General features: G+C 42.1%; 2 protein-coding genes across 2 annotated transcripts in view; both read right to left on the minus strand.

Moving 5' to 3' along the window:
* Nucleotides 1-339: 339 nt before the first annotated feature.
* LOC146008153 (paxillin-like) overlaps nt 340-23423 on the minus strand; it is a 38003-nt gene continuing 14919 nt past the window's right edge. The window contains exons 2-11 of the mRNA XM_083147144.1: nt 15707-15921; nt 14602-14675; nt 14379-14518; nt 13697-13889; nt 13469-13604; nt 5496-5666; nt 5244-5417; nt 5080-5161; nt 4738-4886; nt 340-2683 (exon numbers count right to left, since the gene is read on the minus strand). Coding sequence (XP_083003270.1) covers nt 2417-2683; nt 4738-4886; nt 5080-5161; nt 5244-5417; nt 5496-5666; nt 13469-13604; nt 13697-13889; nt 14379-14518; nt 14602-14675; nt 15707-15921 — 1601 coding nt within the window. The 3' untranslated portion in view covers nt 340-2416. The remainder of the gene's footprint in view (nt 2684-4737; nt 4887-5079; nt 5162-5243; nt 5418-5495; nt 5667-13468; nt 13605-13696; nt 13890-14378; nt 14519-14601; nt 14676-15706; nt 15922-23423) is intronic.
* On the minus strand, nt 5673-10254 carry LOC146008163 (uncharacterized). The gene is made up of 2 exons (XM_083147155.1): nt 8209-10254; nt 5673-6980 (listed from the first exon to the last, which is right to left on the minus strand). The coding sequence occupies exons 1-2, from the start codon at nt 8470-8472 to the stop codon at nt 6498-6500; spliced, it is 747 nt and encodes a 248-aa protein (XP_083003281.1). The 5' UTR covers nt 8473-10254; the 3' UTR covers nt 5673-6497.

Consider the following 23423-nt stretch of genomic DNA (forward strand, 5'->3'; position numbering starts at 1 on the left):
TGAAGGACACTATTATGATAATAAAGAGTGGACACATAGTCCTACAGATACAACCGGCCCTTTGAGGGTGACCAAACTGCTGATGCGGCCCCCGATGAATTTGAGTTTGACACCCCTGCCTTAACGCAACACTACACAATTGTATATTTTGTGCAGATAATCTTTCCCACAAGCAAGACAAATTAGCAGATTGTCTGATGCATCAGTATTCTATCCCCCTCCCCATCCTTATTTAGCTGCTAACTCAACTTACTAGTTTTTTTTTTTTGTGTTGTTGCTCTCTGTTCAGCCATTTATAAATGCAATACATATATTTGAAGCAAAAAAAAATGCTAAGGATCCAGCAAGCCAAATTGTAAATTTTATTGCCATTTATCAAAGAAGCAAGAGGTTACATAAGCAGTGTGAAAGTGAGGGGGAGCATTAAAAAAAAAAAAAGAAAAAAAAAAGGGGGATGAGGTGATTGTATTCAGGAATTTATCCAATATTGGTTTTATTTTGGAGTAGAAACTTGGCTCATAAACTACAACAGGAACTGCAATGTGCAGTACATCAGGTTAACTTAATACAATGCAGTTCAATCAAAACAGCAAATGTGACAGGAAACATTTTGAGGCAATGAACTCAGAAACAGCAGTCCTATTTGGCCTTGTACATTTGCTTTTGATTAAATGTGCCCCACGGTTTCATTTTTGAATATGAGGTAATTAAAAAAAAAAAAAATACTGAATTTTTTAACTAGGACAACAACAAAATGGTAATAAAGATACCAGAAACCCATACTAAAAGGTGAATAAACCCTACTTCAGAAATATTTTGGTCTAACAATTTTTCTTTTAAGCCTTTCTATAGGTCAAGTATGTCACAAACTGTGCAAACCACACCTACAGATTATTTCTACACTCCATGCCACCGTGCCAATGATCCAATTATGCAACATACAGTTTCACAAGAAACTTTTCAACAGTAGGACCACCAGATTGTACCATCACCCAGTTTGTTTAACACAGAAATGCATTAAACCAAATGAAGCCCCCTATTGCATTTCTGGTCCACGATATTGAGCCATGTGTGAGCACATATAAAATAAGACATTCACTTGAAATCCATGGACAATTCAAAGCATCATATAGACATTTATTTGTCAATATATTTGTATAGTTTATTAACAATAAAAAAATAGGATGGTTTAGGTCAGGACATTGTAGGATTATACCAAGTAAAGGCATCTTGGGCACAGTAACCAACCCAGCATAATCTTTGGCATTTCAAACAATCATAGCTTTAATACGCAGTGCATGCTGATGAACGTAACTATGTTCACCTAATAGGGAACCTGAATCGATTCCTGTCAAGGTAGAAATGTTGCCCCAAAGTTAACATGCATCTTTATGAAAAAAGTGTTACTCTATAAACCGAAGAAAAATAAAACTCTGTTTGTTGAATTGCATGATTTACATCATTTAGAATTTTGGCATTATTTCTAGGTCATTGAAATTGCTTCATTTTGAAATACTGCTTTTTAATTAACATATATCCAAAAAACGTTAATATGGTAATTCCACACAAAATACTGAATTGTTAATAGCCAAGTTTTAGTTAAAGCACAAAATAATCCAGTCCTACTGGATTCACTTTGTTTACATGTATTATATATTTATATAGGTGTATACTTTATGTAAAAAGCCAATTTTGTCAATAAAATTGAATTAAACACAGTATAAGAAATCTCACTTTTTTTTAATGAGCAAAAAGGATCATCTGTGATTTAAAAAAAAACAAAGCCCTGAAGTGAGATCAGACACTCACCATTCAGGTGACAAGTTACCAGTAACTGTCAGTAGAAAATGTTATTGCTGTCATTCCCAAATCCGGCCCTGTTATAACACAGCTTAACCAATATAAATGAAAGCTGCCAATCTCATTCATGTGAGCGTATGAGAGCCAACTGTTTTTTTTTTTTTTTTAAATCAAGGGAACCCGCAGCCAACTCCATTCTAAGCCACATTACTATGTGTCATCCTCTTGCCCATATCCACAACCCGTCATATTCTGTGATTGTCTCTCTTTTTCTAAAGTGCTGCATAGCCAAGAGCACAAACTGATCAGGACATGTAGTCATGGATATTATACAAACCTAGAGAACAGAGGGACCGTAGCTTGAACTCCCGCGCAGCCATGTGCTACCCACTGTGAAATGATTAGGGGCCTCCTTGAAACAAGATTTTAGTGACCAACAGTATGAGTGCCTTACAATACAACAAAGTAGTAGATGCGAATGAAGTATATAAATTCTCTCTCTAATCTCCTATGCTCCATTCCCACCAATGTCCAGACATTTATTAACCACCCTGGCTGCCCACAAAAGCTGCTCATACTCTCATAAGTGAAATGTTTGGATACAGTGCAATGCTCTCTAACAAAAGAGCTTGACAAAGCAGTTCTGGCAATATGGCTTGTCGTTCTGCTCCTTGAAGGTTCCTTTGTTCAGCTGCTTGAGGCAAAAGGCACAGACAAAGTGCTCTGGGTGGAACTTCTTCCCCATGGCAGTGATACAACGGCCTGTGATAGGCTTCTGGCAGCCAGAACAGAGGGAGCCGCGACGCTCGTGATAATGCACCTCACAGTATGGCTGCCCATCGTGTTCAAAGAAACTCCCATTGATAAATGGAGTAAAACATTCCTGGAAGGAAAGCAAAATGTTTTTAGAATGAAGAAAAAACAAAAGGAAAACACATTGCAATACAGAATTATTTTAAGCAGTGCATAGGTACCGGCTGCAGAACATCAGAGGCTGATGACATTGTACTACTGTATCACATGGCAAATAGCTTTAAGGCACCAGCTGCATTCTGAAGAGTGTGTTGCTAGACTAATGGTACATGGCATGCATTTGAAAGGGACTGTCAGGTAGATTTATGAAGCAGCGCTGTGGGGCATATGCGTTATCCCCGCACGCTAAAGCAGGGGATAACGCTTCACTTCATTTATTACACCCGCGATGCGGGTGTGTAACTCTCGGCGCTATGGGGGAGGAGGGGTAACGTATATACTTTAGGGGGAAGTGGGCGCCTGCCTCATACCTTATTTATCAACATCCTTTGTGGCCACACGCTTCTGCTTTTAGCTCTTGTACATAGCGCCGGATTTTTCTGGCGCTGTGTAGTAGTTTAAACTGAGTTGTTGTTTTTTTGTTCATTAAAAAAACTTTATTGGTCCTCTGCCCGGCTGACAGAGGTTTCTCTCCCCGGCGCCTGCTGGTCCCCGCCGTGCAACGGATGTATCTGCGCATGCGCCGGGTACACATTGCCTGACAAGGTAACCAGCGCATGCGCAGTACTCGGCAGAAGGGGGGAGCGCACAAACGTTATGGGAGGAAGCGTATCCCCGGCAGGAGGGGATAGCGCACTCCCATAACGTACAGTCGAGCATTAATAGATTAGGGCGATAGACAGGTTCTCTTCACCACGATAAAGTGGTGAAGCGAACCTGCGCCCTTAAGGAACCTTAGGGCAATATTAATAAATCTACCCCTGAGAGACATACACATGAAATATCTGGCCTGAAAATGAGATATAGTGCAAAATAAAATTTGTTCTAGGCTATGAACTACAAGGAATATGTCTGAAACCGCTGCAAGGAAAGATGTGGAGCAGTCCATGGCAACTAAGGGGTATTTTCAATAAATTTCAATAAATGTCAGATCCACTCAGACAGACACCCTATTCAATGCAGCCGAATCCAACTTTCTGGTTTGGCTGCTGCTTACCCCGCCAGCGGCAGGATGGCGCCCTTTTAGCCAAGTGCAGTACTGCTCACCCTGCCCATTGCGGGACCGGGTGGACGTTGATCAGCAAGCTGCTGCTCTTCACCTGGCACCGTCCTCCCTGACTCAGTTTTTTTTTTTTTTAAATAAATTCTTTATTTATTGAGTTTTTGAAAATCACAAACCATCAAAACTCCAGTGTACAGTTCGTTGACATGTCAAGCATATAATCAATTAAGTAAAGTTTAGTACAACATAAATAAAAAGACACATCTCAGTAAGACACTATAGGACATTCTGGTTTATAATGATTAATCCGCTATGACAATCAGACTTCTTTTAAAAGGTGGATTGAGATTGCGGAAGGGGGGCCAAAACCTGCTGGTTTTGAATGAGTTTCCGACAAAAGCAGGTGGATTGGCGTCTATTCCGCCAATTCATCTGGTTTTGACAGGTTGGAGCATTTGGACCTGTCGAAACAAACAAACAAAAAAAATAAAAAACAGCCCTTATTGAATAGGTCTGAACCTCTTCAAGTTGTAAATTGCCATCTTTCCAACAAGCCGGCAGTTTCGACAGCAATTGAATATACCCCTAAATGTTGCCATTCCTTTTCTTAACACTTAACCCTTTGAGTACCAGGTGAATTTGTCAAAATAGGTGTGAAAATTGCCAAGAAAACTTTTTTATTCATTGTAATGACCTGTAATGTTTACTTATATCGGAAATATAATCCTTTTTTACACCTTTTTATTTGAATTTGTATAACAAATGTGACTGACACTCGCATTTTTTGTGGATATTTTCAACATCTCTCAGATGTTAGCACTCAAAGGGTTAATATTCTTAGTCGTAACAGACCTTTTTCTTTCTAGTTTTCATATAGGTTTCTTATATGAAAAGTACAAAAAGGTAAAGAGACAAAACAAGAGTTAAGAATGCCACAATTGTAGGAACACAGAGATTCATACCCTGCAGACAAAGCACTCCGGATGCCATAAGGTGTTCAGGGCAGAGATGTAGTTCTCCAGGATGGCGTGTGTGCAGCCGCCACACTTGGGAGCAAACATATCAAAATAATCCTTTCTGCAATAGGCCTTTCCATCCCTCTCATGAAAACCTGGTAGAACAAGTCAAATGGAAGCATTTAAATATGTTCTGTTGTACATGTTGAAGCGGTTAAGAATTAAAACTTTAAGGGCAAAAAATGTAACTTAAATAACACATTAGAAAGCTTAAGTAATCTTGTAAATATAAAAATATGCAGCAAAACATTTTACAAATAAACCTCAATAACCCCTAAAAGGAATTACCTTCAGGTCCAAAGAATGCTCCACACTGTGCACAGAAGAAATGTTCAGGATGCCATGTTCTGTCTAAAGCGGTCACAACTTTCTACAAAAGCAAAAAAAAAAAGTTACATTTAATGCAGAGATTAATGTATTTCACACGGTTCCGAGCCAGTACGGGCACTCACATCCAGTATAGGTCCGTTACAGTAGAAACACCGAGGTGAGAACAGATTGTGGTAATCCTTTTCACAGTATGGCTGACCATCTCGCTCAAAGAAGTTCCGTGATCCAATTTCCTCCTGGCAGTGTGTGCATACAAAGTGTTCAGGATGCCAGGTCCTTCCCATGGCTGTGACAACCTGCATGAGAGACAATGTCATCAGCCTACCTGTATTTACACAAAGTACCTTCTCCTGAAATCAGAACATGATAATTACCTGGCCAGCAATTGGTTTCTTGCAAGCACCACAAACCCCCTTAGCCACTGTTGCCACTCCCAGCTTGTTAAGGTCAGACTGCAAACTGCCCAGCATGTTGTCCAGCTGACTGCCTGGCTTGGGAGCACTGGAAGGAGGTGAGCTGTTCACAGGCATCCCTTTGGACATGATCTGTAAGAGAAAAACGAACAAGCTCTGAGATAGAAAACATTGTCCCTCTATTAAACACCATAATCCCCTTGATTAACATTTCACTGTGTTTAGAGTCAGGCCAAGTATGTACCAAAGGTGTGTCATTGGCTGAAGTCTGGAGTCTAGAGAAGCCGTTACTGTAATCACAAGCACACATGAACTCCTGGTCTTCTTGGTGGGGCCAAGCAGGGGTGGCCGGAAGGAAAGAAACCAGTGACTAGAGACCAATATAAAGAGAGAACATTGATGACCATGTCACTGCACAACACGCTGCTTCAGCATGCAAATAACACACCACAAGAGCAGACTGTTGGATAACATGCACCATCTGTCACCAACTGGTTTCAGACAGTCTTTACCAACTTGAAAACAAATGGCACTAAAACCCAGTTAACTCATAAACACTGCACCAATTCCAGAAACTGGGGTTGCCAAAACCAGCAAGCAAACAAATAAAAGAACCTGCCTGGTCAGGTAGAGAAGGGCTTGGTGGAGGGCGTGCAGCAAAAGCTGCAGAACTAGTAGTGGCAAAAGGAGGCATCATCTGCAAGGAGATTCAGAATTGACCGATTGTGAAAGACACTAAAATGAAAATTTGTCACCAAAAAATAAAACACTAATATAAACACTGCCAAGGTAACCCAGTATGAATACACTAGGAAAAACAACATTAACTTCTTAAATAGTCTAAAAAATAAATAAAAATAAATAAAATAATCCATCCCACCAGACAAACATAGTTCTGCAATGGTCATAGACTGTTCCAAAACCAGGCATGCCTTGCTGCTTTTAAAAGCAGCATTTAGAGGTTCACTCTGAATGTAATAAATGCCATGCCTGAATAGGTGGAAAGAGTGGATTACTGTCCGTCTGGCAAGCCACAGAGACACAGGACTTCGGTGCAGGTAGCGATCTGGTAGGAGCGGAATTCAAGATCCATGGGACAAAAGCTTCATCCTGATAATTAGTTCTAGATTCTTCCTGAGAGGGAAGAACCCTGGACAGATCCTGATAATCATCATTATATATAGTCCAAGGAGGTAGTGGCTGAGGGGGAAGTGTACTTAAAGTAGGAGTGTTCAAGGGCGGCAGAATGGGGGGCAAAGGAGGAGCCGGGGGTGGAAGAAATGAAGCAGCAGTGGTAGTAGAGAAGGAAGAAGAGTGAGAAGGATGAGGGGGTAGTGCAGGGGAAGTAGATTTAGACACAAGCCTCGTCTGCAAAGTACGGGGAGGGGAAGAAGTGATAGATAATGTTTTTCTCATGAGTTGTGGAGAATCTGGAGGTATAATTATCTAAATAAGAAACATAGGAGGGAGGAAAAAAAAAAAAATCAATGAAGAAATCTATAAATATACACACACACAGAAATCATTTTGCTACACCCACCGTATAAATGTGTCAAATGCAATTTTTTTTTATTTTTTAAGATGCCCCTTTTCAGAAGAATAGACTTCTTACTTTTATCAATGTTTTTGTAGCATGCTAAATACAGGCTTGATACTTGCCAAGGGTTTTGTTCTATTATTGGTGCTCTAATATACTCAAGCTTGCTGCTTATATAAATTGTTTTGAGGTTTTCATTACTTTCTTTTATTTGCACACAATGTATCATTATTGCCCTTGCTCTACATCAGCAATTTTCGAATATTAGAGCCTTATTTACTTAAACACGGCATGGTGCTAACATTTTAGAGTATAATGAGTCAAAGATAATAACTCCACAAAAAGTTAGGAAAAAGGTTTAAAATAAATAAATAAATAAATAAAAAGACTTCTATGCTACTTTCTATGTCCAGAAGCACACATTCAAAGATTAAAGGCTCATACACGCAGTGTGTGTGAGCCTGGTGTGCTGAACGATCTAGTCAGATCGCTTAGCACACAGGGCTTGCTAGATCGCCCATACACACGTAATGGTGTGTGTAGGGGCAATATCAGATTAGAACACTGGCGATTTCACTAGATCTTGACTACATTTACTCAAGATCTATTTAGACAATGGGGCAAAAAAAGTGCTAGAATTGCGATGTGTGTATGCCCCTTTAGTTTCTCATCAGTACATCAGAAGGGTTATTAATACTGAATGACCTATAATAGCATTGCTTAATTGACAATGCCCAATAAAATAAAAAATATGTTATATACATTACATATGACCTATATCCGTGTAGAACCATGGGCAATCAGCTGTAGATTGGCCACACATCGTCCTAGCATGCCCTGCAACAGTTTTAGCATGGCGAAATAGCAGAACTGTTGCAAGGCATGCTGGGATGTGTAGTTTAACAACTGGCATACCGAGGTTCTCCATCACTGACCTATATCCATTTACTGTCTATTTAAAAAAAGACAAGACTATAAATTCCAGCCTCACAAACAAAAATAAGGTCCTAAAGAATAAGGACCTAAAATGATCATTAAGGTACATAGCAAATTCATAGTTTCCAGAGTTGTCAGTATGAATCAGCCCATGCAAAACAGTCCAGGTAAAATGGCATTCTCTCCCAACATGCCAACTACCTTCTCTATCCTCGGTTCAGACAATCGCTCATTTCTAGTGGGCTGGGAAGTAATGATGACTCCCTCTGTCAGCCAATTATCCTCTGGGGTCTTGCAAGTCTCCTGCTTATCTATACCAAACCGCCCGTGCAGCTCTTCTATCAGGCGGTCTTGCGATGGACTCTTGTTGTATATAGCTGGTCCAAACTTCCGCCGAGGAGAAAGGTCACGTGACATTGGATGCACATTAGGGCTCTCCTTAGTTCTTTTTATTACAGTTTTCATCTGAACAAACAATAGAGTGTTATGCAAAAAAAAGAAAAAAGCACATAAAAGGTGCACTAAAAAAAAAAACCACCATGTAACACTCCAACACCATCACAACACACAGGAGCGGTACAAAGTGTTCCATATCGTACACAGCTCTTATTAAAAATGCAGGATGCATCAGTGCTCATTAACCTATTAAATGCAATAGATTCCAGAAGTTGTAAGGTTCTTTTACGCGTACATGCACTTATAGTAACGAATTCTTCGGACATGCATATAGTTCCCATGCACAGGACAAGTTCCACACACAACATGCTTGCCTGACGTGAGGCAGAGATCCGTTCCCTTGCTGGAGTCTCTGGAAACATAATTTGGTGCGATTCCTGTGTCCATGAATCATCAATATTTTTGATGTCAGGATAAAATCCAAACGTTGACTGTTGTCCAAAGTCTCCATCTGAGGTACTGCGGCTTACTTGCTCATCAGGGGGTTCCATAAACTTATGATCATTTCCAGGTTCATGATCTGCATTCCTCAAGGTGACTGAACCCGGTTCATGTGTGGGTTCGGAAGACAAGGCTTCTCTATTTAGAATCATGTTCTCATGAGCTTCCCACAAAGTACGGGTATTTTCTTCTAAAGGAGATTGAAGTTCAGCTGGACCATCAGACTGGACAACAAGATCTGATTGCATGTATTCAACAGGACAAGCATCAATATCTTTTTGCTTAACTTGAGAATTATGAAAGCTTTGCAGGTAAATATCTGTTCTCAAACTATAAGCATTGAATGGGCAGGTAATTGGCTGATCTTTATTATCCCCATCTATGTCTACATCATGGTTGGACAGCACAGTTGCTTTCCTAAAATGAGAGGTTAAGGCGGGGCTTTCCTCCTCATCAATGTGCAGAAGAACTGAGGGACTAATGGGTGTGAGAGGATCAGACCCATTCTCCTGCCCTGTATATAGGGAAGAAGTGCAGAAAGTGCTTGCAGGATATATAGGTCTATTTTTATGCAGATCAGATAGAGGTCCAGATAAAGTATGACGACAGGTCTGTATTAGAAGTAAAAAGAAAAGGCCAAAAGAAACACAAAGTTATAGAAAACAAATGTCAGTGCAATAATGATTGTTTTTAAAGGAAGGGGGAGTAGGGAAAATACCGGTGCACAAGCATAAACACGAATAAGGGTTTTTTTATATTTAAAGACAATTATGGATCCACAATAATATAATGGAGTGCCTCAGTGTTAGTACTTAAATGGCTAGTGGAGGTGCTCCCCTGAGAGTAAATGAACATGTAAGTAGGAGAAAGAAAAAGTACTCTCTTTTGCTGGGGGCACGGCTTTGAAAAATAGTTTTTATAAAACTTTAATTTTTAAACAATTTATTTAAGAATAAAATGGACACACATTGACATAACATACAATAAACATGCAATGAAAGTACACAGCACTATCAAGGTGCTTGCACTGGCAATAATGAGTTATGTACCAATTACAGCCACTTACTAGAAATCTCAGACAAGAAATTTCACATAACCACCAAATGAAATAACATCATGAAATAGCAACATTATGACTCAGCTGAAAGGGGGCTATTCAATGATTTTACTGCGCCCAACGTTTTAGCCAGGGTGATATTCAATAATTGGTACTTCTTTACTTTCACGGCGCCAGCATGGCGCCGCGCTACTTCCGGGTTACGCTCGCCACAAACTAAGTAAAATAAACAAAGTTAACGCCATGCCAACATGGATAGTTCATACCTCCACTATCCATGTTGGCATGGAGTTGATTTTAATTAGCGTGGCGAGCGTAGCAAGCCACCGAGCCCGCAGCGTGGGCGAGCGAAGCGAGCCCCGCAAGTGGACTCTGACTCGCGGCGCCATGCTGGCGCCGTGAAAGTAAAGAAGTACCCAATAATTTTCCTTACACTGGGCATCCAATCCTTATTTAAGATTTAATGGCCCATTTGTTATCTGGGCGTGATACTAGCGCAAAGGATTGCATTGCAATATGTGATTGTACAAGGCCAATGTATTAATGAGCACCTGCAAGGTGCTCATTATGGAAACAGGACTAATATGCATATATGCAGTACCACCGACTACACATGCAGAGAGGCCATTTATGGGGCCCTCTGCCAGTTACATATGCAGAACATACGCTACAGTGGGCTACCACCATTCTCGTAAATCTAGCAGCATCGCATCCTCCATAAAAACCTATAAGGGATGCAGCTGCCAACAGGAAAGAAGGGATTGCAACACCCTACAAATATTTAAAGTTTACCCCTAAAAATTTGTTTTGTTTGTGAAAGTCAGAAATATTTTTCGATAAATGGGCATTTTAGCCATGTAATGTAGCTAATCCAGGAAAATGTGCAAAAAGCTGGACTTTCAGCTTGTTCACCACCTCAAGAGGGGGAGCAGTATTTGCACCTGAATGAAGCCACAATTGAATTGATCTGTCAGATGCAAGGTTCCCAAAAAGCAACTAAATTCCCCCCTTAGGACCCATACACACTGGGTGACTGAGCTGAAAGCAGCTCAGTTTTGGCCCATACGTCCATTGTGTATGGGCCAGTGATGAAAACTGATGCGTGTTTCTGCATCATCGCTGGCCATGTTGTCCAGTTATGGAAAGTCTTCCATCCCCGAGGGTGGTAATTTATTTTTTTATTTTTTGCTAAAACACGCAAAAATAGCGCTGTGTGTATGCACTGAGCGATTTTCAGCCCTGTGATTTTCCCCATCATCGCTGTCCATACATGTTGGAAAAAATCGCCCAGTGTGTATGGACCTTTAGAATGCTATTGGAGGGGACTTTCAGCACAGTAAAAAACACAGCTTCAGGTTTTGATAATCCAGTTGTTCAGTCAGATTTGGCACAAATTTGAAAGTAAAACAAAAAGCAATTTTTTTTTTTATTTTAACACTGGGATGCCCTCCCAAATAGCCTGCTAAATGTCCCATCACATAGGATAAAAAATAAATATAACTTGTGCAAATAGTTCCTGTTTTTATGTTTGATCGTTGTAGGTAAAAACATTTTTTTAAACCAAAAAGTCCCCTCCTTCCTATGCCTCCAAACAAATGTCCATTAAAGAAAATTATTTCTAGTTTATGCATTAAAAGTATGTATGATGATGTATGTTTAGCACAAATAAACAAAAAGGTTTTCTCCTGAATGTCCAGAACAATGGTGGTGCTTCAAATGTGCTGTTTGTATCAGTTACTGTCACAATGTACTAAAAGCATTGTGGTATGAGATTTACTAAAATACAGAATGTTGCCAAGTAATTTTATTGGATAAAACACGAGGAACCAGTGCAATCTAGGTACTGGGAACTTTGACTGTATAATTGTAAAGGTGCCAGATGCAGGCACTCAAACATACAGAGTTCCTTATAGCCAATAGATGAAGAACTTGCACATTTGGTGGTACATATAAAGTGCCCAAGTTCTGTCACAGATGAAGTGCTGAGGAGGTTTTGAAAAACAGACATGTTGTACAACATAAAAAAAAAAAAAATTATCTATGTCATTTGTAGACTTTAATTTGCTATTAAGAACTTTACTACAATTTCCTACATATTATAACAGCTGACTTTAGAGATTAGTTTAGTTAGTATAGGAATAATTAACAAATTTTAATCATTACAATAGGTAGACATTCAACTGTTTATACAATAAACAAATGCCATGTATATGTAGGAAAATGATGGACCTAATATTTTCTAGAAAAAATGTATGTATAAGATCTTACATTTAAGGAGAAACAACATGTACTGTATACTGCACTTCCCCTATTAAATTTCTCCTGAAGAGCTTTAAAAAAAAAAAACTTGTTCTGTCACAATATGGGAGCTTCTAGAGAATTAGAATGCAACATAAACCACACAGTCTGAATGCGTGTTATGTATGTTATTGCATGTATGCTTCATTTAATACACTTTACCATTGCTGTATTTTTCATTGGGGTATGCTGCAGCTGGTAGATAGGTCAAGTGTCCACACACTAAAATAGAGTCTATGAGAAGAACTATCTCCCCCCCCCCCCCCCCCCCCCCACCACCACAAAAAAAAAAAACCTGAACTTTCAGAGGGAAAGATCAAACCTCCTCTGTTCAAATGCTCCTGCAAGTACCCTCAACGACCATGCACCACAGGCGCTCCCATGAAAGCATCTCCAGGAGGCATACCCTTCACCCTCAAACTACAACTAGAATTAGGCTGATCAGAACACACACCAAGAAGCAGCAGTTTAATTTGTACTCATTGTGGGGAAGGTTTATGAAGCTTGATGAAGTGATAAAGTGGCTGGTAGTTTATCCCCAGCCAATCAGCTCCTAGTTGTCAAGTTACAGGCTGGGTTTGAAAAAAAATTATGAGCTGATTGTTCACTTTATCACTTCACCAAGCTTAATAAATCTGCCCTTGAGTTCCTTACCAGGCCATGAATATTCACCAACTAGCACCACTTAAGCAGGAGTTTCAGTGGACTTGTGTGGCCTTTTATACCCATTAGAGAAAGCAGTTTACAAAAGGTTATTTCTCAGACTTGGGAGTACAGCATAGATAAACCACTTATGAGTTTAAAACATCAAGTGAGGTTTAAGCATCAAGTTGTGTACAGGGAACTGGTATTCAGGTGCTCAATGCAATCAGGTGCTAAAACCTTCTTCTGTCAATTACAGAAGAAGATTTTACCATGTTGAAACCTAGCAAGCAGATAAAAAATAAATAAAAAAAAGACCACTTAATGAGGAAACTCTACTTTTCAGTACGAAAGATAGTTGCCATTACCAGCAGTATGAAAAAAGTACACAAAAGCTTTCAAGAAAAAAAAAAAAACAATGTTATGCTGTAAAGCAAACACATTAAAGAAGAAGATTTTAAATACATAGCAACACCATAGAAAACTGACAAGTACATCAAGTGGTGATATTGAACCAGAGCACATGCTGAATAAGTAATGCTACAATTATTTAACAGCCAAATATACCTTAAAATCAGAGAGTGAGGCCATAAGTTCATCCAGTTCACGAGTCGCAGACGAGGCTGACATCCTGGTTTGCTGTTGGCTGGCAGTGACCCTCTGAGGGTTGCTGATCTCCCCTTGAGTCACAGTGATTGATGGACTGTATGAAGGAAAGCTCAGTATTAATATACAATGAGACACTGAACAGTGAGGTAGGAAATGAGGAAATATATATAAAAAAAAAGTGCTTACACTGGGCTGGGTACAGAGCTCTCAAGTTCATCCAGAAGACTTTCAACACTAGGACGGACATCCTCAATTCCTCTTGCACCATTGCGTTTAGGTTTTTCTTTTGAGGATTGCATAACCTTTATAACAGAGTTGTCCAAAACATTGCAGAGACCAGAAGGAGCCGCAGGTTGAGAGAGGTTTCGGCACAAATCATCTAAGTAACAATCAACAAGATTTTATGGCCTGATGCAAGCACGCATTAACCAGCAATAACTGCTAAAAGGCATAAAGAACAGAACATTTTTAACAAAAGAGTAAAGGCCATAATTGAGAGGCTGAATAGAGGGCAAACTATGGCCCCCCAGCTGTTGTGAAACTACAAGTCACAGCATACCTTGAAATAGTTTTTCCATTAGGGAATGCTAAAACTATGGCAAGGCATGCTGGGATGAGTAGTTTCACAACAGCTGGAGCGCCATAGTTTGGACATGCCTGGTTTACACTGTTCGTATACTAACATACACTTGGCCTGCAAAGCATTGCTATATATGACCAGCTGCTTATCTGACTACTCCCAAAAAATTAATGTACTTTGTAACGTGCATTTACTTTTCTCATTACTCTAGTAGGTACCTGTACATTGGGGGGAAAAAATCATAATAAAAAGCATTTGATTTGCTGTGCCACAGTAGAATAGCCTCACCTGCAGATAAGCTACTTGATGGGGATTGTTGCACAGCATTTAGTTCCAGGAGAAGGCGGTCCAGCTCTGACAAATTGCTTCCCAGAGAGGAGCTCATGACAGTGGGGGATGGCTCTGCAGATCGCTGCTTGTTGGGGAAACTGTCCAGACGGAAGAGATCACATGAGTTGTGGATCTAAAGGAACTAATGTAACAGCAAAAATAGGTTGTGTATTATGCTCACCTATACACATGCTCCTCTTCCCCAGTAGAGGGAGATCCCACACTCTCCTTTGGAAGAGAACTATGGAGGGGATTCTGCAACAGTCAAAAGGATGAGGTCAGATTACAGTTAGAACAAACAGTTTCATTCATTTGCCATGTATACTCTGTACTGTATATTGCATGTACAATAGTATGGGGAACCAGTGGGATAGAGGTGTAACCAGCAGCGTGCCATCTCTCCACCCCCACATCGGACAGGGGGGGAGGGGGGGGGGGGGAGATTTGGACACAATACCAGAGTACAACAGTTAAATGTAAAAAACTGTATGTGCAATATAAGTAAATAAGCCTAAATGGTTTAAAAAGGACAATGGTCTGGATACTCCTGCTATCACGGGCATGGCTCATTAGGTCTCCAGGAATTAGGTTGACACCATTAGGTCGACATGGGCAAGCTTAACAGTCAAAAGGTCGACATGGGGTTTTTCACTTTTTTTTTACCCGAATGTCGACACTTTCAACATGGACACAAACGTAGCGCTGTGCTCACCATGCTTTGGGCACTATTTTATTCTCCCCACCATGCCCTAGTGAATGGCAGGGCATGAAATACCGCCTGTTGGCACATGTCTCAAAAACCAGTGAAAAAACGCATGTTGACCTTTCTGCATGTCAACCCAATGACTATATCCCGCTAGCACACACAAGAAATCTTCTTGAAAGTGCAGTAAAGGACCATGTCTGTAGAACCTTAAGGTGGGTATTGTGTGTAGAGATGGCTATAGATGTTCAAGCATCATTATTATTCCAAAAGAACCTTGCTTTTTTCCAGCAAGATATCCAATACTTGCTCTAGTCCTGTGACATATAGAGAAGAGCTAATACGAATACTCATCCGATGGTTGTTTCACCATAAGTGGTCATAAGGAACCAGCCACACCCAGCAGCAAAGTAAGCGGTTCCACATGCTAGTGAATGGGACAGAGTGGACAGTTAAAACTAACAATCATGGTCACCAAGCAGCACCAGTAGAAGTGGTTAATAGCGGTGTGTTATAGATAGAAAGGCATTAACTGCTAGATTGATCAGTAAAACAAGGAAGTAACAGTTGAAATAGTAATTACCTGCTGCTGGGAGAATTTATTGGTGCTGCTGGTCCAGGAATCCAGGGGATCTGTAACCGTGCCATTGAGAGATTCGCTGGTAGGTCCAGTTGGCACAGAAATTTCCTGATATGTATGACATCCACTAGGAAAAGAATACGGGGTCTCCTCTGATAAAAATACGGGTCGCTTGGAAATATGAGATGTGGTGGATTCCAGGTCAGCAAGCAATGCATCTGCAGTATAGATGGACAGTGAGCAGATTGTAGCTAAACAACATATAAAGGTTACTACACGATACATTAAATGAAACTAGTTCACTTCTGCAATTTTGTAAACATTGAAATCAAGTGAGTAATAACCAAATCTAAACAGCAGGAAAATGTCAATTAGCTTATTGAATCATTTTTAGCACAATTAAAGTAATAATCTTTATTTAGAATTAAAGATTGCACCTCCATTTTTGTATGCATATGGAAAAACTTACAAAAAATCTAAGAGATAAAAAAAAAAAGGATTCCACCTCCCTACTGGTTTATGGATGGTTAGGGATAAGGTAGCAAGAGCAAAAGTTGGCACTTTTCATTACAAAAAAAAAGAAAAGAAAAAGGAAGAGGTTTATTTACAGGTCAAGATATTTAGAAGAACACAAGGAATGAAGACCACTAGTACGGCAGAGGAGATACTGGATTAGCAGATGGCCATTCCAGAAAACTACTTGGCTATTTTTAAGGTGTTCTTGGGTTGAGAAGAATTTGTATTATTCCCAAGATTTTTAATGGGAGACCTTTTGAATGCAACAGCAAGTAAAACATGTGATAAAAGAGGTTTACAACACCACTACCTAAGACATAAAAGACTATTAACCCCAAAAATATTACAAATGTAGTAAAGTAAAATTACATTATTAAATGGAAAACAAAATGTAGACCAAGAGGATTTTTATTTGAACCCAAAATTCAGGAAGACTGCTTTATGGGGGCAGTTGCTAAGAGTGTGGTGTGGGTGTGCACATACTTACAATATGTACATGCACATAATGAATTGTACAAAGTAGACTTATTTCAAACTAAAATCTTGTACTGTCTGCAATTACGTTGCAAGCAACTAAAACAACTTTGTCTGCATTTCGTCATCACTTTTGTAACAGTGTCCCTTATAGGTGGGTATTTAATGCCGGACGATATTTCCAAATGTCAGAAATATTGGCCTTTTTGGATAATAATTCAAATTTACATTAGACCTACTGTATTCAATGTCATTTTCAATGTTCCGACAGTCTTAAAATCACAGATCTGCAAATCCATTTTTGGTTGAAAACTAATGCTAATTCCACCCTTTAACCCTTTGCCAAGGGGATTTGTCAAAATAGGTGCGAAAATTGCCAAGCAAACATTTTTGTTAAACCCTTTGTGTTTAATATTTTTGTGTTGCTTTGAGAGATCCTCAAAATATCAGTTAAAAATGTCAGCGTCGTCCACAGCAACTGTTTTTTTTTGGGTGCAATATTTAAATAAACTTACAATTACGGAAGTCAATTTAATTCAGGAACAGTCGCTGTTAGCGAGGCTGGCATTTATAGCCGATAATTTGAGGATCTCTCACAGCAACGTTGGCACTCAAAGGGTTAAAGGCCGTTTCAGACAATGCAGATTCAAATTTTAAACCAGTCAAATCTGCAGCAAACACAGCCGGGATTGAATAGGTCCTGGCTGATCTTTCTGACTATCAGATATATCGCCCAACATTGAATACCCCCCTATAGTGTTACAGCAACTTACCTAGACACACTCATGCAACAGTCCGCTGTGCAGATCAAGAGGTTGTACCTCAGATTACGCCAAGCAACCACATGCTACAGGTGTTTGCATGATCGGCAACTTACTGTAGAAAGGACTACATAGTCACTTAATAGTGATTAACCTACACAAACACATTATGCTGTAGGGAAAGGCCAATGGCTTATTCTGTACAAATATAATAAACTGAAGTAGGAAAAACTAATATAGCCCAAGTAAAAAGAATTTTCAGTTTCCAAACTCTTAACGAAGGTCCCAGAAGTGTAAAAACTGCACAGCTGTATGACAGCTGAACTAATCATTTATATTGAACCCCTGACTGGCTGGGGGGGGGGGCTTCGGCAAATGCATACATACTTGCCGATGCCTGAGCAACGACAGAGGTGAGCAACAGCTGTGCTGCCGCATGGACGTCGTAAATGAGGACCTTCCTCGTCTGGACATGCTGGATGAGGGAGGGGGTCATTAACAGCGCGCGGGAGTGCACATAGGTAATGACAGGTAGTGTACACACTAGTGTATGTATGCGGCTTAAGTTGCCCAAAGCAGCCAATCATCTAAGTTATGAAGCAGTCTATAAAATGACAGTTAGAAGCCATTTGGATACTTTGGGCAAAGCTCTAATTTCTCTCTCTCTCCTAGCAATGGATAGATCTCTCCCAAAACTTGTCAGGCTTTAAAGAAAAATAAAAAAAAGATATTTAATTGGCTTGTGAAAAGTATGATGCAATATCTGAAGCAAGATAAGGGGGTTCACTAGCTAAACAGGATGGAAGCTGCAGCACCAGTCATACATTTCTGAGTGAGTCAATTCAGTCATTTCCGCATTGTCAGTCACATACTGTATCCCACATACACAGGAGTTCTGATCAGAAAAAGACAGTACAGAGGACAAAAGGTCAGCAGCTGGATACACACCCTGCTTTCTCCCAGAGTGATAAAGGCACAATGGCAATGGGGATATCTGATCAGATATGGTACAGCCACAGCAATATACAGCACTAGTGCTTCATTCGCTGTATTCTGAATGAAAGACCAGTGCTGCCTGTACATCACAATCAAAGATAACAAAATGTGTTTGTTCAAGTCAGTCTGTTAAGTTCCAGGATTGAGCGCCTGTTAAATGTTCTCCAAAACCATATCTGCTGAAGGGACCCAATTTAAATTTAGATTCAGATTCAGGGTATTTGAGACATCTCCATGACAAAAAATATATATATATTATTTATTAACAGTTATTTATATAGCACACACATTCCGCAGCAACATTCACATCAGTCCCTGCCCCAATGGAGCTTACAATCTATATTCCCTAATGGTGTGTACACACTTGTACAATTACCCTGCGATTCTGACTATATAGTCAGAATCGCATCGGTATTGCACGCTGATCGCAAGGGTTTTAACCCTTGCGATCCTGATGCACGCTCCCATATCGCACAGCAGAAAGTCTTGGCTGCCTTGAATATATAGTGCAGATCTGCACTATACAGTCAAAATTGTATGCCATCGCATGCATGCCATGTGATCTGACCGCATCAGGGTCGCATCGCAGGTGTGTACACACCATAACACATACACGCAATTCAACCTAGGGTTAATTTTGTTGGGAGCCAATTATTCTAACTGTATATTTTTGGATTGTGGGAGGAATCCGGAGTACCCAGAGGAAACCCATGCAAGCACGGGGAGAATATACAAACTCTGCACAGCTAGGACCATGGTGGGAATTGATCCCATGACCTCAGTTCTGTGAGGTAGCATTACACCATCCCTGCTGAAAATGATAAAGTTTAGCACACATCACTGAAATTAGAAAACATATATAGAATATCCATCTAGGCAGACAGATAACTGATATTATACACCCTTCCCAAAGTAGTATAAACTGCTGCAACCTTATACTGTACTTTGTAGATCAATTCAATGATTTTACGTGTATGCTTTGCTTCGTATCACATACATCTTTTTTAGAGTTAATATAGACATAATATAGGAGTGAAGCTTACAATTTTTAGAGTATTCAACCCTTTAAGTGCCAACATTGCTGTGAGATGTGCAAAAATAGGAATTTGGTACCTACCGGTAATTCCGTTTCTCTGAATCCGCAGGGGACACTGGCGATCACTGTGGGTAATTAGAGCTGGCTTGCTGGGAGCTGGCACACTATAACTTTAAGTAGCTGGCTCCTCCCCTCTAATACCCCACAATCCCCAGTTAGGAAAATTGGTAACGAGAGGAGAAGACACCAGACTACAACCACAAACACACACAAATCATGTAAACCAAACAATAACTGGCAGGCAACACGAGTTGGGTGGGGGGTGGCCAGTGTCCCCTGCGGATTCAGAGAAACGGAATTACCGGTAGGTACCAAATTCCTATTTTCTCCTACATCCGGCAGGGGACACTGGCGATCACTGTGGGGAGGTTCCAAAGATATCCCCCTGGGCGGGAGAACTCGTGGGAACCTGCAAGACCAAACGACCAAAGTCCGCCGAGGACGAGGCGAATGTGTCAAACTTATAGAACTTTATGAAAGTGTGGGCGGAAGACCAAGTAGCCGCCCTACACAACTGCGAAGTGGAGGCCCCTCGCCTGGCCGCCCAAGAAGTTCCAACCGACCGGGTGGAATGGGCCGTAATGGAAACAGGAGGGGACCTTCCCTCGGCTAAATATGCCTGCTTAATGGTCAGCTTAATCCAGCGGGCAATAGTCTGCTTGGAAGCCGGCCATCCGCGCTTCGACGCGTCATAGAGAACAAAAAGATTATCTGACTTCCTAAGGGATGAAGTTCTGGAAACATAAATGCGAAGAGCCCGTACCACGTCCAGAGAGGCAGAACTCTGGTCCGTATCAGGGAATGACGGAATGACGATGGGTTGGTTAACATGGAACGATGTAACCACCTTCGGCAAAAAAGACGCCTGCGTACGAAGCTCGGCTCTGTCCGAATGAAAGACAAGAAAAGGCGCTTTACACGAGAGAGCCCCAATCTCCGAGACCCGTCTAGCAGACGCTAGAGCTAACAGAATAACCGTCTTCCATGTCAGGAATCTCAATTCCGCCGACTCCAGAGGCTCAAAAGTCTCCGACTGGAGAAAACGTAAAACAATATTCAAGTCCCACGGAGGAGTGGGAGGTATAAAGGGAGGCTGAAGCCTGGCCACCCCTTGAAAAAATGTTTGGACCTCAGGCAAAAGGGCCAATTTTCTTTGAAAAAGAACGGATAGGGCCGAAACCTGAACCCTTAGTGAACTTAAACGAAGACCACCGTCTAAACCTGACTGCAAAAAACTGAGCAGGCGAGGCAAACGAAAAGACCTGAAAGGATAACCTCTACCAGAACACCAACGACAGTATGACTGCCAAATGCGGTGATAGTGGGCGGCCGAGACCGGCTTGCGAGCCCTGAGCATGGTCGGAATGACAGAGGAAGGAATCCCCTTCTTCCTCAGGATGTCGGTCTCAATAGCCACGCCGTCAAACGAAGGGGCCGGAGAGCAGGGTGCAAGAAGGGACCCTGCTGCAAAAGATCTGGCCTGTCCGGAAGAGTCCAGGGATCGTCCCCGAGAAGACTCTGGATGTCTGCGAACCACGTCCGTCTGGGCCAAAATGGAGCTATCAATATAGCCTGAGTCTGTTCTCGCCTTAGTTTCTTGAGAACCCTTCCGAGAAGAGGAATTGGAGGGAACAGGTAAACCAATCGGAATGTCCACGGGATTTCCAATGCATCCACCGCCCAAGCCCCTGCGTCTCTTGTCCGAGAGACGTATAGTGGGAGCTGACGATTGTGGCGAGAAGCCATGAGGTCTACCTCGGGCAGGCCCCACCGACTGACAATCTGTTGGAAGACTTCGGGATGAAGAGACCACTCTCCCGGATGCAGCTCCGTTCTGCTGAGAAAGTCTGCTTCCCAATTGTCGACTCCCGGCAGGTAGACTGCTGTCAGAATCACACTTTGTCTTTCTGCCCAACGAAGAATCCTGGACACCTCCTTCATGGCGTTCCGACTCTTTGTTCCCCCTTGTCGGTTTACGTAGGCGACCGCCGTCGCGTTGTCCGACTGTATCTTTACGGGGAGACCCTTCAGAGTGTCCTGAACCGCCAGAAGGGCATTGAAAATTGCCCTTAGTTCTAGAACATTGATCGACAGACGAGACTCCGCTTGAGTCCACCGCCCCTGCAGCCGATGCGTTAAGACGACCGCCCCCCAACCTGTGAGGCTGGCATCGGTGGTGAGGACTATCCAGTCCCAGACCGCGAAGCGACGCCCCCGCAACAAAGTCGGTTTGTGTAGCCACCACATGAGTGACAACCTTGTGAGTCTGGAAAGCTGCACGCGTCGATGAATATAGAGGTGCGAGCCCGACCACTGACTCAACAGATCCAACTGCAGGGTCCGCGAATGGAACCTGCCGAACTGGAGGGCTGGAAAGGCTGCAACCATCTTTCCTAGCAGGCGAATGCAAAGAAGGATCTGAACTCGCCTGTGTTGAAGCACCTGGCGCACCAGAAGTCTGATAGCCTCTGCCTTGTCCTCTGGAAGGATCACTCTCTGATTCTTTGTGTCCAGAATCAGACCCAAGAATTGGAGACGCTGCGTTGGAGAGAGTGTGGACTTCTGATAATTGATTATCCAACCATGCTGGATCAAGAATTGGATCGTCAAGCGCAAATGCTCCTGCAGAATTGCAGGTGATGAGGCCTTTATCAGCAGGTCGTCCAGATAAGGTACTATATTGAGACCCTGGAGCCTCAAGTGAGCTATGAGTACCGACAGCAGTTTTGTGAACACTCGAGGGGCAGATGATAAACCAAACGGGAGGGCCCGAAACTGGAAGTGCTCGTGACCCACCGCAAACCTGAGAAACGACTGATGAAGAACCGAAAAGATTGGAATAGAACCCTCGCCCTCTTTCTTCGTACGGAACTGAAGTAATCACCTGAGACCGCAAGAGCTTCTGGATCGCCTGTTGAAGATGCAACCTTTTTTCTGGAACGTGCGGAAGTCCGGTCCTGAAGAACCTGGAAGGAGGCCGTCCCAAAAACTGGATCTTGTAACCTTCCGAAATGAGAAGACGAGTCCAGGGATCCGAAGTCGTGGACAACCACTGCTCTCGGAACTCCAGTAACCGGGCCCCGACCTGAGAACTTCCCAGCATCGCTGGTGGATAGTCATGCTGCTGGTTTATCCTGGGGCTTAGGCTGCTGGGGTCTTGCGGTGGCCTGACCTCTTGCTCTGCCTCTGCCGCCTCGAAAGGAGAAGGCCGAGCCTCTACCACGGCCACGAAAGGACTGCTGTGGGCGAAAAGACTGGAATGATGGACCAGAATATTGACGTCTGGCTGGAGGAGGTGCTGACGGCAAAAATGTAGATTTACCGCCAGTAGCCTGGGAAATCCACTTGTCCAGTTCTGGACCAAAAAGCATGTCCCCGTTAAACGGAAGAGCCTCCACCGCCTTTTTGGATTCCACATCGGCTTGCCAGGAGCGTAACCACAGCGACCGACGTGCCGCCACGGAGTTGGCCGAAATGCGTGTAGCAATCATAGTGATATCCTTAGAGGTATCAGCTAAGAATTCCGCCGATTCATGAATGTGCTCCGCTAATAAGCGAAGCTCCTGACGAGAGGTACCGTCATCCAACCCCTGAATGAGCTGAGCAGACCACTTTGAGATGGCCTTGTTCACCCAAGCTGAAACAACTGCCGGACGCAATTGGGTGCCCGCCGCCACATAAATAGCCTTAAGAGTGTTCTCAAGCTTCCTGTCAGACGGGTCTTTTAGCGTGGACGCTCCCGGGACTGGAAGCGTGGTCTTCTTGGACAGTCTTGAAACCGAAGCATCGACCGGTGGGGGGGTCACCCACTTCGCTAAAGCAGATGGCTGAAACGGGTAGACCGACAGGAACCGTTTTGGAACCTGAAATCTCTTAT

Source organism: Crinia signifera, chromosome 1 (assembly GCF_055691185.1).
Source record: "Crinia signifera chromosome 1, ASM5569118v1, whole genome shotgun sequence".
Classification (NCBI taxonomy): Eukaryota; Metazoa; Chordata; class Amphibia; order Anura; family Myobatrachidae; genus Crinia; species Crinia signifera.